The sequence below is a fragment of the Balaenoptera musculus genome, chromosome 16 (genome assembly GCF_009873245.2).
Source record: "Balaenoptera musculus isolate JJ_BM4_2016_0621 chromosome 16, mBalMus1.pri.v3, whole genome shotgun sequence".
In the NCBI taxonomy this organism is placed as follows: domain Eukaryota; kingdom Metazoa; phylum Chordata; class Mammalia; order Artiodactyla; family Balaenopteridae; genus Balaenoptera; species Balaenoptera musculus.
The window spans coordinates 18,095,130-18,111,286 of record NC_045800.1 but is presented as its reverse complement, the minus strand read 5'-3'; the positions used below and the strand labels follow the sequence as shown (position 1 = coordinate 18,111,286).

Sequence of the window (16,157 nt, the reverse complement as noted above, 5' to 3'; positions counted from 1 at the left end):
TAATTGACTTCATGTTATGAGCACGTGTGCATGTATGTGTGTGTATATGTACATCTGAATTGTGAACTTAAATAACTGACTTTACACATATACTACCTATAGAAGCATCCACTTATTATGTACTAAGATCTTACACTTCCCTCTAATTGCACACTTTATACTTCAGGAGCTAATGATCAAGCAAATATTTAGGTGAGTAGAGTGATCCCTCTCCTGCACACAAATCACTCCAAGACATGGGCACGTGCAGATTCATAAAGAAAAAAGAGAGAGGGCCCAAATAAATAAAATCAGAAATGAAAAAGGAGACTTTACAACCAATACTACAGAAATACAAAGGTTCATACAAGATTACTACAAACAATTATATGCAAATAAAATGGATAACCTACAAGAAATGGACACATTCCTAGAAATGTACAATCTCCCAAGACTGAACCAGGAAGAAATAGAAAATATGAACACACCAATTACCAGTAATGAAACTGAGTCAGTAATTAAAAAAAAGAAACTCCTAGCAAGCAAAAGTCCAGAACCAGATGGCTTCACAGGTGAATGCTACCAAATATTTGGAGAAGCGTTAACACATATCTTCTCAAACCATTCCAAAAAATTGCAGAGGAGGGAACACTTCTGCATTCTGCTCATCCTATGAGGCCAGCATCACCCTGATAGCAAAACCAAAGACATCACAAAAAAAGAAAATCACAGGCCAGTATCACTGTTGAACATAGATGCAAAAATCCTCAACAAAATATTAGCAAACCAAACTCAACAATACAGTACATTAAAAGTATCACGCACCATGATCAAGTGGAATTTATCCCCAGATGCAAAGATGGTTCAATATCTGCAAATCAATCAATGTGATACACCACATTAACAAACTGAAGAATAAAAATCATATGATCCTCTCAAAAGATGCAGGAAAAGGTCTTGACAAAATCCAACATCCATTTATGATAAAAACTCTCAACAAAGTGAATATAGAGGGAACATACCTAAACAAGAAAGGCGATAAATGACAAACCCACAGCTAACATTAGACTCAATGGTGAAAAGCTAAAAGCATTTCCTCTAAGATCAGGAACATGTCAAGGATACCCTTTCTTGCCACTTTTATTAAACACAGAATTGAAAGTCCTAACCACAGCAAACAGACAACAAAAAGAAATAAAAGAAATCCAAAGTGGAAAGGAAAAAGTGAAACTGTCATTGTATGTACATGATATGATACTATACTTAGAAAATCCTAAAGAGGCCATCAAAAACTACTAGAACTGGGCTTCCCTGGTGGCGCAGTGGTTGAGAATCTGCCTGCCAATGCAGGGGACACGGGTTCGAGCCCTGGTCTGGGAAGATCTCACATGCCGCGGAGCAACTAGGCCCGTGAGCCACAACTACTGAGCCTGCGCGTCTGGAGCCTGTGCTCCGCAACAAGAGAGGCCGCGATAGTGAGAGGCCCGCGCACCGTGATGAAGAGTGGCCCCCACTTGCCACAACTACAGAAAGCCCTCACACGGAAACGAAGACCCAACACAGCCATAAATAAATAAGTAAATAATTAAAAAAAAAAAAAAAAAAACTACTAGAACTCAGCAATGAATTTGGTAAAGTTGCAAGATACAAAATTAATATACAGAAATCAGATGCATTTCTATACACTAACAATGAACTATCAGAAGGGAAATTAAGAAAAGAATCTCATTTATAAATGCATCAAAATGAATAAAATACCTAGGAATGAATCTAAGCAAGTAAAATACCTGTACTTGGAAAAATGTAAGACACTCATGAAAGAAATTGAAGATGACACAAGCAGATGGAAGGATATACTGTGTTCATGGACTGGAAGAATTAATATTGTTAAAATGACCATATACCCAAGGTAATCTACAGATTCAACGTAATCCCTATAAAATACCAATGGCATTTTTCACAGAACTAGAATAAATAATTCTAAAATTTGTATGGAAACACAAGACCCCAAATAGCCAAAACAATCTTAAGAAGAACAAAGGTGGAGGTATCATGCTCCCTGATTTCAAACTATCTTACAAAGCTACAGTAATCAAGATAGCACGTACTGGCACAAAAACAGACACATAGATCAGTGGAACGGAACAGAGAACCCAGAAAGGAACCCACACTTATATGGGCAATTAATCTATGACCATGGAGGCAAGTATATACAATGGGGAAAAGAGTCTCTGTAATAAATGGTGCTGGGAAAACTGGACAGCTACATGCAAAAAACTCAAACTGGACTACTCTCTCACACCATGCATGTAAATAAATTCAAAATGGATTAAAGATTTAAATCTAAGACCTGAAACCATAAAACTTCTAGAAGAAAACATGGGCAATATACACTTTGACATCAGTCTTAGTAATATTTTTTTGGATATGTCCCCTCAGGTAAGGGAAACAAAAGCAAAAATAAACAAATGGGACTAAATCAAATTAAAAAGCTTTTTCAGAGTGAAGAAACTATCAACAAAACAAAAAGGCCACCTACTGAATGGGAGAAGATGTTTGAAAAGGATATATCTGATAAGGGGCTTATACCCTAAATATACAAAAAACTCAAACAACTCAACATGAAAAAACAAACAATCCAATTAAAAAATGGGCAGAGGATCTGAATAGACATTTTTTCCAAAGAAGACATACAGATGGTCAACAGGCACATGAAAAGATGCTCCACATCACAAATCATTGGGGGAACACAAATCAAAACCACAATGATGGGGCTGGTTCAAGATGACAGAGTAGAAGGACATGCTCTCACTCCCTCTTGTGAGAGCACCAGAATCACAACTAACTGCTGAACAATCATTGACAGGAGGACACTGGAACTCAGCAAAAAAGATACCCCACATCCAAAGACAAAGGAGAAGCCACAATGAGATGGTAGGAGGGGCACAATCACAATAAAATCAAATCCCATAACTGCTGGGTGGGTGACTCACAAACTGGAGAACACTTACACCACAGAAGTCCACCAACTGGAGTGAAGGTTCTGAGCCCCACGTCAGGCTTCCCAACCTGGGGGTCCAGGAACGGGAGGAGGAATTCCTAGAGAATCAGACGTGGAGGCTAGTGGGATTTGACTGCAGGACTTCGACAGGACTGGGGGAAACAGAGACTCCACTCTTGGAGGGCACACACAAAGTAGTGTGTGCATCGGGATCCAGGGGAAGGAGCAGTGACCCCATAGGAGACTGAACCAGACCTATCTGCTAGTGCTGGAGGGTCTCCAGCAGAGGCGGGGGGTGGCTGTGTCTCACCATGAGGACAAGGACACTGGCAGCATTAATTCTGGGAAGTATTCCTTGACGTGAGCCTTCCCAGAGTCCGCCATTAGCCCCACCAAAGAGCCTGGGTAGGCTCCAGTGTTGGGTCACCTCAGGCCAAACAACCAAAAGGGAGGGAACCCAGCCCCACCCATCAGCAGACAAGCGGATTAAAGTTTTACTGAGCTCTGCCCACCAGAGCAACAGCCAACTCTACCCACCACCAGTCCCTGCCATCAGGAAACTTGCACAAGTCTCTTAGATAGCCTCATCCACCAGAGGGTAGACAGCAGAAGCAAGAAGAACTACAGTCCTGCAGCCAGTGGAACAAAAACCACATTCACAGAAAGATAGACAAGATGAAAAGGAAGAGGGCTATGTACCAGATGAAGCAACAAGATAAAACCCCAGAAAAACAATTAAGTGAAGTGGAGATAGGCAACCTTCCAGAAAAAGAATTCAGAATAATGATAGTGAAGATGATCCAGGACCTCGGAAGAAGAATAGAGGCAAAGATCGAGAAGATGCAAGAAATGTTTAACAAAGACCTTGAAGAATTAAAGTACAAACAAACAGAGCTGAACAATACAATAACTGAAATGAAAAATACACTAGAAGAAATCAATAGCAGAATAACTGAGGCAGAAGAACGGATAAGTGACCTGGAAGACAGAATGGTGGAATTCACTGCTGCAGAACAGAATAAAGAAAAAAGAATGAAAAGAAATGAAGAGAGCCTAAGAGACCTCTGAGACAACATTAAATGCAACAACATTCGCATTATAGGGGTCCCAGAAAGAGAAGAGAGAGAGAAAGGACCAGAGAAAATATTTGAAGAGATTATAGTCGAAAACTTCCCTAACATGGGAAAGGAAATAGCCACCCAAGTCCAGGAAGCACAGAGAGTCCCATACAGGATAAACCCAAGGAGAAACACGCTGAGACACGTAGTAATCAAATTGGCAAAAATTAAAGACAAAGAAAAATTATTGAAAGCAGCAAGGGAAAAATGACAACATACAAGGCAACTCCCATAAGGTTAACAGCTAATTTCTCAGCAGAAACTCTACAAGCCGGAAGGGAGTGGCATGACATATTTAAAGTGATGACAGGGAAGAACCTACAACCAAGATCTACCCAGCAAGGATCTCATTCAGATTCGATGGAGAAATCAAAAGCTTTACAGACAAGCAAAAGCTAAGAGAATTCAGCACCACCAAACCATCTCTACAACAAATGCTAAAGGAACTTCTCTAAGTGGGAAACACAAGAGAAGAAAAGGACCTACAAAAACAAACTCAAAACAATTAAGAAAATGGTAATAGGAACGTACAATATAGATGATTACCTTAAACATAAACGGATTAAACGCTTCAACCAAAAGACACAGGCTCACTGAATGGATAGAAAAACAAGACCCATATATATGCTGTCTACAAGAGACCCACTTCAGACCTAGGGACACATAGAGACTGAAAGTGAGGGGATGGAAAAAGACATTCCATGCAAATGGAAATCAAAAGAAAGCTGGAGTAGCAATAGTCATATCAGATAAAATAGACTTTAAAATAAAGAATGTTACAAGAGACAAGGAAGGACACTACATAATGATCAAGGGATCAATCCAAGAAGAAGATATAACAATTATAAATATATATGCACCCAACATAGGAGCACCTCAATACATAAGGCAACTGCTAACAGCTGTAAAAGAGGAAATCGACAGTAACACAATAATAGTGGGGGACTTTAACACCTCACTTACACCAATGGACAGATCATCCAAACAGAAAATTAAGAAGGAAACACAAGCTTTAAATGCCACAATAGACCAAGTAGATTTAATTGATATTTATAGGCCATTCCATTCAAAAACAGCAGATTACACTTTCTTCTCAAGTGCACAAGGAACATCTTCCAGTTTAGATCACATCTTGGGTCACAAATCAAGCCTCAGTAAACTTAAGAAAACTGAAATAATATCAAGCATCTTTTCTGACCACAACGTTATGAGATTAGAAATCAATTACAGGGAAAAAAACGTAAAAAACACCAACACATGGAGGCTAAACAATATGTTACTAAATAACCAAGAGATCACTAAGGAACTAAAAAAATACCTAGAGACAAATGACAATGAAAACATGATGATCCGAAACTTATGGGATGCAGCAAAAGCAGTTCTAAGAGGCAAGTTTATAGCAGTACAATCCTACCTCAAGAAACAACAAACATCTCAAATAAACAACCTAACCTTACACCTAAAGGAACTAGAGAAAGAAGGACAAACGAAACCCAAAGTTAGCAGAAGGAAAGAAATCATAAAGATCAGAGCAGAAATAAATGAAATAGAAAAAAAGAAAACAATAGCAAAGATCAATAAAACTAAAAGCTGGTTCTTTGAGAAGATAAACGAAATTGATAAACCATCAGCCAGACTCATCAAGAAAAAGAGGGAGAGGACTCAAATCAATAAAATCAGAAATGAAAAAGGAGAAGTTACAACAGACACCGCAGAAATACAAAGTATCCTAAGAGACTACTACAAGCAACTCTATGCCAATAAAATGGACAACCTGGAAGAAATGGACAAATTCTTAGAAAGGTATAACCTTCCAAGACTGAACCGGGAAGAAATAGAAAATGTGAACAGACCAATCACAAGTAATGAAACTGAAACTGTGATTAAAAATCTTCCAACAAACAAAAGTTCAGGACCAGATGGCTTCACAGGTGAATTCTATCAAACATTTAGGGAAGAGCCAACACCCATCCTTCTCAAACTCTTCCAAAAAATTGCAGAGGAAGGAACGCTCCCAAACTCATTCTATGAGGCCACCATCACCCTGATACCAAAACCAGACAAAGATACTACAAAAAAAGAAAATTACAGACCAATATCACTGATGAATATAGATGCAAAAATCCTCAACAAAATACTAGCAAACAGAATCCAACAACACATTAAAAGGATCATACACCATGATTAAGTGGGATTTATCCTAGGGATGCAAGGATTCTTCAATATATGCAAATCAATCAATGTGATACACCATATTAACAAATTGAAGAAGAAAAACCATATGATCATCTCAATAGATGCAGAAAAAGCTTTTGACAAAATTCAACACCCATTTATGATAAAAACTCTCAGAAAGTGGGCATAGAGGGAACCTACCTCCACATAATAAAGGCCATATACGACAAGTCCACAGCAAACATCATTCTCAATGGTGCAAAGCTGAAAGCATTTCCTCTAAGATCAGGAATAAGACAAGGATGTCCACTCTCACCACTATTATTCAACATAGTTTTGGAAGTCCTAGCCACGGCAATCAAAGAAGAAAAAGAAATAAAAGGAATCCAAATAGGAAAAGAAGAAGTAAAACTGTCACTGTTTGCAGACGACATACTATACATAGAGAATCCTAACGATGCCACCAGAAAACTACTAGAGCTAATCAATGAATTTGGTAAAGTTGCAGGATACGAAATTAATGCACAGAAATCTCTTGCATTCCTATACACTAATGATGAAAAACCTGGAAGAGAAATTAAGGAAACACTCCCATTTACCACTGCAACAAAAAGAATAAAATACCTAGGAATAAACCTACCTAGGGAGACAAAAGACCTGTATACAGAAAACTATAAGACACTGCTGAAAGAAATTAAAGATGATACAAACAGATGGAGAGATATACCATGTTCTTGGATTGGAAGAATCAATATTGTGAAAATGACTATAGTATCCAAAGCAATCTACAGATTCAGTGCAATCCCTATCAAATTACCAATGGCATTTTTTACAGAACCAGAACAAAAAATCTTAAGATTTGTATGGAGACACAAAGGACCCCGAATAGCCAAAGCAGTCTTGAGGGAAAAAAAACAGAGCTGGAGGAGTCAGGCTCCCGGACTTCAGACTATACTACAAAGCTACAGTAATCAAGACAGTATGGTACTGGCACAAAAACAGAAATATAGACCAATGGAACAGGACAGAAAGCCCAGAGATAAACCCACGCACCTATGGTCAACTAATCTATGACAAAGAAGGATATAGGATATACAATGGAGAAAAGACAGTCTCTTCAATAAGTGGTGCTGGGAAAACTGGATAGCTACATGGAAAAGAATGAAATTAGAATACTCCCTAACACCATACACAAAAATAAACTCAAAATAGATTAGAGACCTAAATGTAAGACTGGACACTATAAAACTCTTAGAGGAAAACATAGGAAGAACACTCTTCGACATAAATCACAGCCAGATCCTTTTTGACCCACCTCCTAGAGAAATGGAAATAAAAACAAAAATAAACAAATGGGACCTAATGAAACTTAAAAGTTTTTGCACAGCAAAGGAAACTACAAACAAGATGAAAAGACAACCCTCAAAACGGGAGAAAATATTTGCAAACGAATCAACGGACAAAGGATTAATCTTCAAAATATATAAACAGCTCATGCAGCTCAATATTAAAAAAAAAAAACAACCCAATCCAAAAATGGGCAGAAGACCAAAATAGACATTTCTCCAAAGAGAGCACACAGATGGCCAAGAAGCACATGAAAAGCTGGTCAACATCACTAATTATTAGAGAAATGCAAATCAAAACTATAATGAGGTATCACCTCACACCAGTTAGAATGGGCATCATTAGAAAATCTACAAACAACAAATGCTGGAGAGGGTGTGGAGAAAAGGGAACCCTCTTGCACTGTTGGTGAGAATGTAAATTGATACAGCCACTATGGAGAACAATATGCCATATAACACTATGGAGAACAGTATGCCATGTAACACAGCAATCCCACTACTGGGCATATACCCAGAGAAAACCATAATTCAAAAAGACACATGCATCCCAATGTTAACTGCAGCACTATTTACAATAGCCAGGAAATGGAAGTAACCTAAATGCCCATCGACAGACGAATGGATAAAGAAGATGTGGTACATATATACAATGGAATATTACTCAGCCATAAAAATGAATGAAATTGGGTCATTTGTAGAGACATGGATGGATCTAGAGACTGTCATACAGAGTGAAGTAAGTCAGAAAGAGAAAAACAAATATCGTATATTAACGCATATATGTGGAACCTAGAAAAACAGTACAGATGAACTGGTCTGCAGGGCAGAAATTGAGACACAGATGTAGAGAAAAAACGTATGGACACCAAGAGGGGAAAGTGGGGGGGGGGGAGCTGGGGGGGGGATGAATTGGGAGATTGGGATTGACATGTATATACTAATATGTATAAAATGGATAACTATAAGAACCTGCTGTATAAAAAATAAATAAAATAAAATTCAAAAAAAAACCACAATGAGATATGACCTCACCCCTGTCAGAATGGCTATTATCAAAAAGACAACAAATAACAAGTGTTGGGGAGAATGTAGAGGAAAGGGAACCCTTGTACATTGTTGGTGGGAATGTACATTGGGGTAGCCACTATGGAAAACAATATGGAGATTCCTCAAAAAATTAAAAATACAACTACCATATAATGCAACAATTCCACCCCTGGGTATTTATCTGAAGAAAATGAAAACACTAATTAGAAGCTATATATGCACCCCTATGTTCACTGCAGCATTATTTATAATAGCTAAGATATGGAAGCAACCTAAGTGCCCATCAATAGATGAATGGATAAAGAAGATGTGGTATGTACACACATACACCCAAAAACACACAATGGAATATTACTCAGCTATAAAAAAGGAATGAAATTTTGCCATTTGTGACAACATGGGTGGACCTAGAGGACATTATGCTAAGTGAAAAAAGTCAGACAGAGAAAGACAAATACTGTATGATTTCACTTATGTGTGGAATCTAAAAATCAAAACAACATAATAAAACAGAGTTATAGATACAGAAAAAAAAACAGGTGGTTGCTAGAGGAGAGGCCGGTGGGGATGTAAGAAATAAGTGAGGGAGATTAAGAGGTACAAACTTCAGTTGTAAAATAAATGAGTCACAAGTATGAAATGTAGTGTGGGGAATACAGTTAATAACTATGTAATATCTTTGTATGTTAGATCATAACTAAACTTATAGTAGTGATCATTTTGAAATGTACAGAAATACTGAATCACTATGTCATATAACGGGAACTAACATAGTGTTGTAGATCAATTATACTTCCAAAACAAACAAACTCAGAAAAAGAGATCAGATTTGTGGTTACCAGGGGTGGTGGGGAGAGGAGGAATTGGATGAAGGTAGTCAAAAGATACAGACTTCCAGTTATAAGATAAATAAGTACTAGGGATGTAACGTACAACACGATAAATATAATGAACACTGCTGTATGTTATATATGAAAATTGTTAAGAGTAAATCCTAAGAGTTCTCACCACAAGGAAAAAAAATTTCTTTCTATATCTTTGACTTTGTATCTATATGAGATGATGGATGTTCAGTAAACTCATTGTGGTCATCATTTCATGACGTATGGAAGTCAATTCATTACGCTGCACACCTTCAATTTATACAGGGCTGTATGTCAGTTATATCTCAATAAAACTGAAAGGAAACAAAAAGACATGGGCGTGTGAAACCCAGCTCACAACTAGTCTAGAAGATGTCAGCGGTAATACAATGGCTGCTAACAGCTGACAGAGATGAAGGCACCTTGAAGCCTCCCAAGTGCTACTTCTCATGACAGCTAAATAAGAATAAAAAGAGGAGTTGGTTTTTAACATCAGAATACGCTAAAACCTCTTTTGGACCAAGAGCATTGTGCTAGGAAAGTCCAACGGTTCAGTCCGTCTGCTCAAAACAGGATGACTCTTGCTGAAAGTTTTCTGCTTTGCCTCTTATACCTGATCAGTGCCGGTGAGACAGTGGCAACCATTTCTTGAAGGATCCTTCTGGCTTTCTTTTTCACTTTATTGACAGCTTTTGATTGCTGCTGAGCAGAACCATCAGGGTTTAATTCAGCAGCCACTTCTGCAATTGCCTCCTGTACTCTGATTTCAAAATGGAAAGACAGACAATGTAACTGGCTCTATGCTACATTCTGTATTATTTTCTAAACTACAAATATAAATCACAAAACAAAATATACTTTCTCTTTTATGTGATAACACAAGAAATAAGCTCAAGTTAGAAGTGCTTTCCTTGGCTGTCTATTAAACATTAAGGATATTATATTCCTAAATCAATGAATTCCTGAGGAAGCCGGAAGGCAGATTTGAAAATTTAATTCAAATTCACTGGGTAGCAACTATGTGAATTTGAATGTTCCTGTTATGCTGTGAGGGACACAAAGTTACACTCTGGCAGAAAGGAAGAAAAGGAAGATTATCCCTTTAGGCATATAATTCAGAGGTATCCCAAGCCCACTGCCAAAGTAATGTGTGATTTTTCTTTTGGAGACCAAACTTATTATTCACATTGTGGCTTATTAGTGGAACTATTTGTAAAACTCTCTAGGAGGGATCAAAGGTGGACATAAATATTTACGAGTATTTTCCAAATCAAACTAGTAATTTTAAAAAGGCACAGCTCTAGACTTAAACAGCACAGACCAGTAAGCAGTAAGCTAAAAGGGAAGATTTAACCCAGTCTTCCGCATGACTTAGGGAAGAATGAATGAGGTTTAAACCTCCTTACATCACTTCTAACATCCTAGTTATTACTCAAAATATCTGGATGGAATGAAACATACTTGAGGGGCTTTACCTAGAAAACAGAATATATAATCATCCAAGGGAGTTTCAAATAATTGTTTTTTTCTCCCACTGTTGCTGATTTTAGACTAGTATACAGCAAAACTCCACAGAGCCCCACCATTCGTTACTACAAAAAGATCAATTCCACACGACACTTATGCACCATCCCTAAGTCTATTCCATGAATAGCATTTATTTCAATACAGCCAGGAATGTTTTCACAAGTAATTCATGTAATTATTATATCTCCATTATCAACTATTCACTCATTTTTTCAATAAATATAAAAGTACCTACTATGTGCCACTACTGTTCAGCCCTTAACAACCATACCACTGGGCTTGCATTTCTAAGCATCTTTCAATCCACTCTGGTCTCCAGCTTCCCAAATTCCAGGTAGGTGTCTAACATGGGCCACAACAATGAGGTGGAATAGAAACCAACCTTCACCCAAACTCCCATAGTCTAATGGCTGAGCTTCACAACGATTTCCCCAATCCTTTTGAGTTCAAGTCAGTCTCTCCCATTTTTAAGCAAGATCCTCTGAGGGCAAGGACAGTTATCTCACTCTCTTAAAATTTCTAATAATGACTTTCTAATACAAGAATTTGTGCCCGGGTACTTAACAATTATTTGACAGAAATATCAAACTGGCTTCTCTTCTGGCTCTAAAATAGGAAATGCATTGTCCCAAACATTCATATTACAGAACACTTAACAGAGAACTCTGGAAATATGTGCATATCTGAACTCCAACTCGCCTTTCATTTATTGGAAGCCCATTCAATTATTAATGCATAAAACAAGACTGCTATTCCCACATGGCACCAAAACCATCTGTTCTCTTGCCTTTCCTTGCTTCCTTCTGGAGCTTGAACATTGAACGTTTGGAAACATAAACACCTCTTGAGACAGAGTCCCAGAGAAACTAAAGGTTGATAAAGGAAATTACTTCCCCACGCCCACCGCCCATCCCTACATTTCCCCTTTACAGCAGCGTCCCACCCTTACCTACTGCTGTTCAGTACGTTTTCAGTCACGTTGGTGGCAAACATGCCTTTATGGACATCTCGCTCTTGAACGAAAAGCACGTAAGAAAGACGTCTTGCCAGCCATCCTCGATGCCTGCAACGTGAAAATGATTTAGCAGAGAAGTACTCTAGGAATACCTAAAGCAAGCTGCTTAAACTATACAGGTTCCCCTCCTGTAAAAACAAATCCTCATTTCATCTATTCCAGAGATTTAGGGTTCTCCTGTAGCAAATTCTCCTTAGTAAGTAGTTCAGGATGCTATGCAGAGTTTTATTTCTAATTTCCTTCATGTACTCTCAGCTAAAACTTAAACTTGGAATTTATGTATTAATGCTTGAATAGTGTTACTCCACAAACTAATAATCCAAATATAAAAACAAAAATAAAAGCATCTTACTTTAATACAATTTGAAAAACCAAATATGTTGAATGCTTTATATATAAGCTATATAGCTTGTATCTATAGCTACGGGCCATAAAAAATAATTTGGGAGTCTTTTCCTACCATGAAGGGCTAATTCTTTTGTTGTCATTACAGTAATTCTTCTAAGGTGATCACTGACTGTCAAATTGAATTGACAAAGCTGATCAGTTGAGAGAAGTCAAGGAAACTAGACAGTGGTCTGAATATTTGTACTCTGGGCTTATGAAGCCAGAATTTCCTACTGTTTGGGTGGCTTTTTTTTTTTTTTTTGGCTTTTTTTAAAAACACATTCAGCATACCTAAGGAAAAGGACATACTCCCATCAGTGACAGTGACTATGTGTTATCTGGATGGGGGTTAAGGACAGGGATCTAGAATAAGAATGCTACAAACTTTCATTATGTGATGATTTGAAACCATTTGTAATGATTATATAATGCCTCATTATCATTTTCTCCATAATGATATGCATATAGACAGTAGAAGATTTCAATTATAAATTAATTCTGGAAAGATCCAAAAAGCCTTCAACTGAGGAAAAGTAATTTGAGGGAGAACTGTTTATGAATCACATGTTCCTTCATCTCTCCTTCCTGACATTCTTTTTCTTCCTCCCTTCCTTTGTCTCATTTCTCTGAAAACTTAGCCCAATAAGTTAAGTGTTTAATTCTAAACTCTTCTATCAGTGAACATTTTCAAAATTATTACTGGAATGTACAAAGCCCAAACTCTTGATGAAATCCCTTCACAACGGACTGAAAGCAGTGTGTGTGTGTGTGTGTGTGTGTGTGTGTGTGTGTGTGTGTGTGTGTGTGTGTGTGTGTGTAAAAATGTTTAGGCTATGCTTCATGCAACACACAGAAGAGCTAAATAGCCAACTCACTTGCACAGGTAGCTTATTACACTGAATAGTTCCACACTGCCTGGTCAATACAACATACGCTAAAAAGTGTGTGTGTGTGTGTATGTGTGTGTATCTCATATGCTTTTTTTTCTTAACTGCCTCCAACTGAGGACCACAAATGAACTCCTCGGTTTTGTATGTAAAATATCTACTTACGTAAAGAAAAGACTCAATGGGATCCTTTTGCTTAGGATCTTAACCATGTCAACCAAAGGAAAAAAAATGTCTCCTCTTTCCTTTAAACTTGAGAGCAAGAGAGAGAGAGAAGAAAGGGTAGCATGGAAATTGGAAAAAACACATCCCTTGACTTTAGTTCTATTTTTTAAAAAAAACTTAATATATACCCAAGTATTATCATGCTCACTTATAATATTATCATCAAAATATTCGTAGTAAAATCAGAAAGACTTAAAATTTAAGTATTTAACTTCTTGGATCAGTTTTTTAATGGAATTTCATGTATTTCTCATCACCTGAGCCTACTACTTACCTACTCCAGGCATTTACTCTTAGAATTATAAGGACTGGTAGCATTTTTAGCTGCCGTTTCTCTCTTGTCTCGCAGACATTCCCCCTCCTTCCTTATCCCGTAGCCTAAATGCACTTAGAACAAAGCCTCTTTTTTCCCACTCTGATGCCTAATAGCCCATCCCAATATGCCTGGAATTTGGAAGTAAGAATTCTAAGAAAAGTCTTAAGCTAATAATAAATCAAAGAACATTTGCTCAACAGAGAAAAATATCTTCCAAAACTCTGTAGATTAGTCAGATTTCAAAAAGTTACACTTTCTTTGAGGTATAAAATAATAATAGATCATAAGACATTCAAACCTACACCTCTCCTCACACAAATCTCTGTCACATTTTGGCACATTTCAGCTGCAACATCAATATCTGAATAAGTTAAAGAAAGCCAGAAGTGATATCTACACACTCATGAAAATATTATATAATTACAGCAGGAAATAGCAATAGGTCTTCTCAGGTTCCAATTTTTAGATAAAGCCTTTTGTGTCAGAAGTTAATATCTTATTAACTCTAAAAAAAATAAATAAAATAAAGAGATTCATCTTAAAGTGTGTTAACTGGTTATTGTGGAATTTTTCTCTTGACATGCATTAGAAGTATAAGAAATGTCTTTTTACCTTGTGTGAGTTTCATTGATATAAATAACATTCCGCAAACCCAAAGACGGGATACTGGGGTTGAAAAATTTATCCTACATAAAACAAAATAAACATAGACATAAATATACGACTGGATTGCTGGTGAAGGACTCACATTACTAGTCCTTGAGGACTTTATAATTCAAGCATAAAGTAAGACATTGCTACAAAAATCTGAGATGAAGAAAAATGTTTTACTGAAAACTACTTTTTAGCCTTCAAAGAAGGTCTCAAACTCAAAACTAATCCTCAGCACCTTGCAAAGGAAATACTGCCTCTCACTTTCCTGCCCTACTCCCCACCCCCAGCCAAAAAGAGTTAAAGCCAGAGATGGCTTAAGTCACTGACAGGAATACTGGAGATTTCAGTGTTTTCAAAATACAAAAATACTATGCTAAGTACCATGTAGTTATTGTGAGATTACTAAATCTCCCAATAATCCTGACACATAAGAATTATTATCCCCATTTTATAGATAGGAAAACTGAGGCTTGCAGAAGTTTAGGATTCAATCCCAGATCTTGCTTCAAAGAGTGTGGTCTTTCTATTCCCCTAAAATGACTGTCCACTTAATGAGAAAACATATGGCTAAAGGTCACCCTCTTTACAGGTAATCTTGAAAGATAATCCAGAAGTAGCTCTGCTAAAAAGAGAAAGGCCATAACTTTAACAATGTGGGCAAAAAGGTAAACTTTCCACAAATAAATGCTGAGAAAGCACAATGTACCCTCAACAAAAGACATCAAAATACTTAAGTGATATCTCCTTAGAGAAAAGGCAAATAGGATTTCATAGAAAAAGTAGCAAATGTCAAAAAATTACTACAAAAATACTGTCAAACAAAAATTATTTTAGAAAAACATGCCATGGAAGAATATAAGATCAAGTTTAGCTCTATCAGGTACTATATTTAGGCAAAAATCAATTATCTGTTATACTACTCACCTATCCCCACCCCAGACCATCACCACCACCAAATAATTTCTTACACTCTCTTCTGACTGAAGAACACATTAGAGTTAAGGTATTGTTTTGATCTTTTAAGCATTCAAAATTAGAATTGGATGAGATGCCAGATCTAAAAAGAAAAGCCACATGATCTATTTAAATCTTTATTTCTACTGGCCTATTAATCTGAACTGGCCTTACTCCTAGACTAGAAATGTTCATGATCCTTCACCTCCACCATATTCTTGCAACAAGGCACTTGTGATTTAAGAGGAACAATATTTCTATCAAGATATTCTTGAGCAGACCTGAATATTTAACATAAACTGCTTGGGTATCACACAAATCTCTCTCAGATTAGTAAATTCCTTATACAAGACTTTCTGCCAAGCCAACCCTGAGTGGAAAATTCTCACAGCACCGTTAGCTATTCACACAGGTTATAAGCAACTTCTATAAACTGCAGGGTTAATAAATGGCACTTAAATGTCCTGATAACTGGCCCATCCCAGACAGAGCTTACCATCCAGGTATACGTTTTAAAAGGTAACTCTACTGCCTTAGAACACAGCCACATTAGAGTCTACATTCCTGTGCTAACTCATCCCTCTGGCAAAATGCCCTCAGAAGCATACTTCTCATCCAATCGACTCTTCTCAAACACTACACTCTAATGTGGAAGATTTT

At 37.2% G+C, this 16,157-nt stretch overlaps 1 protein-coding gene across 11 annotated transcripts in view; it reads right to left on the bottom strand.

The window, feature by feature from the left end:
* The window catches only part of GPAM (glycerol-3-phosphate acyltransferase, mitochondrial), a 68,627-nt gene that overhangs the window by 21,791 nt on the left and 30,679 nt on the right, over nucleotides 1-16,157 (bottom strand). For all 11 annotated transcript variants that reach the window (XM_036827747.1, XM_036827737.1, XM_036827740.1 and 8 more), the window contains 3 exons: nucleotides 14,502-14,575; nucleotides 12,009-12,122; nucleotides 10,146-10,292 (listed from right to left, as the gene is read on the bottom strand). In XM_036827747.1, coding sequence (XP_036683642.1) covers nucleotides 10,146-10,292; nucleotides 12,009-12,122; nucleotides 14,502-14,575 — 335 coding nt within the window. The remainder of the gene's footprint in view (nucleotides 1-10,145; nucleotides 10,293-12,008; nucleotides 12,123-14,501; nucleotides 14,576-16,157) is intronic.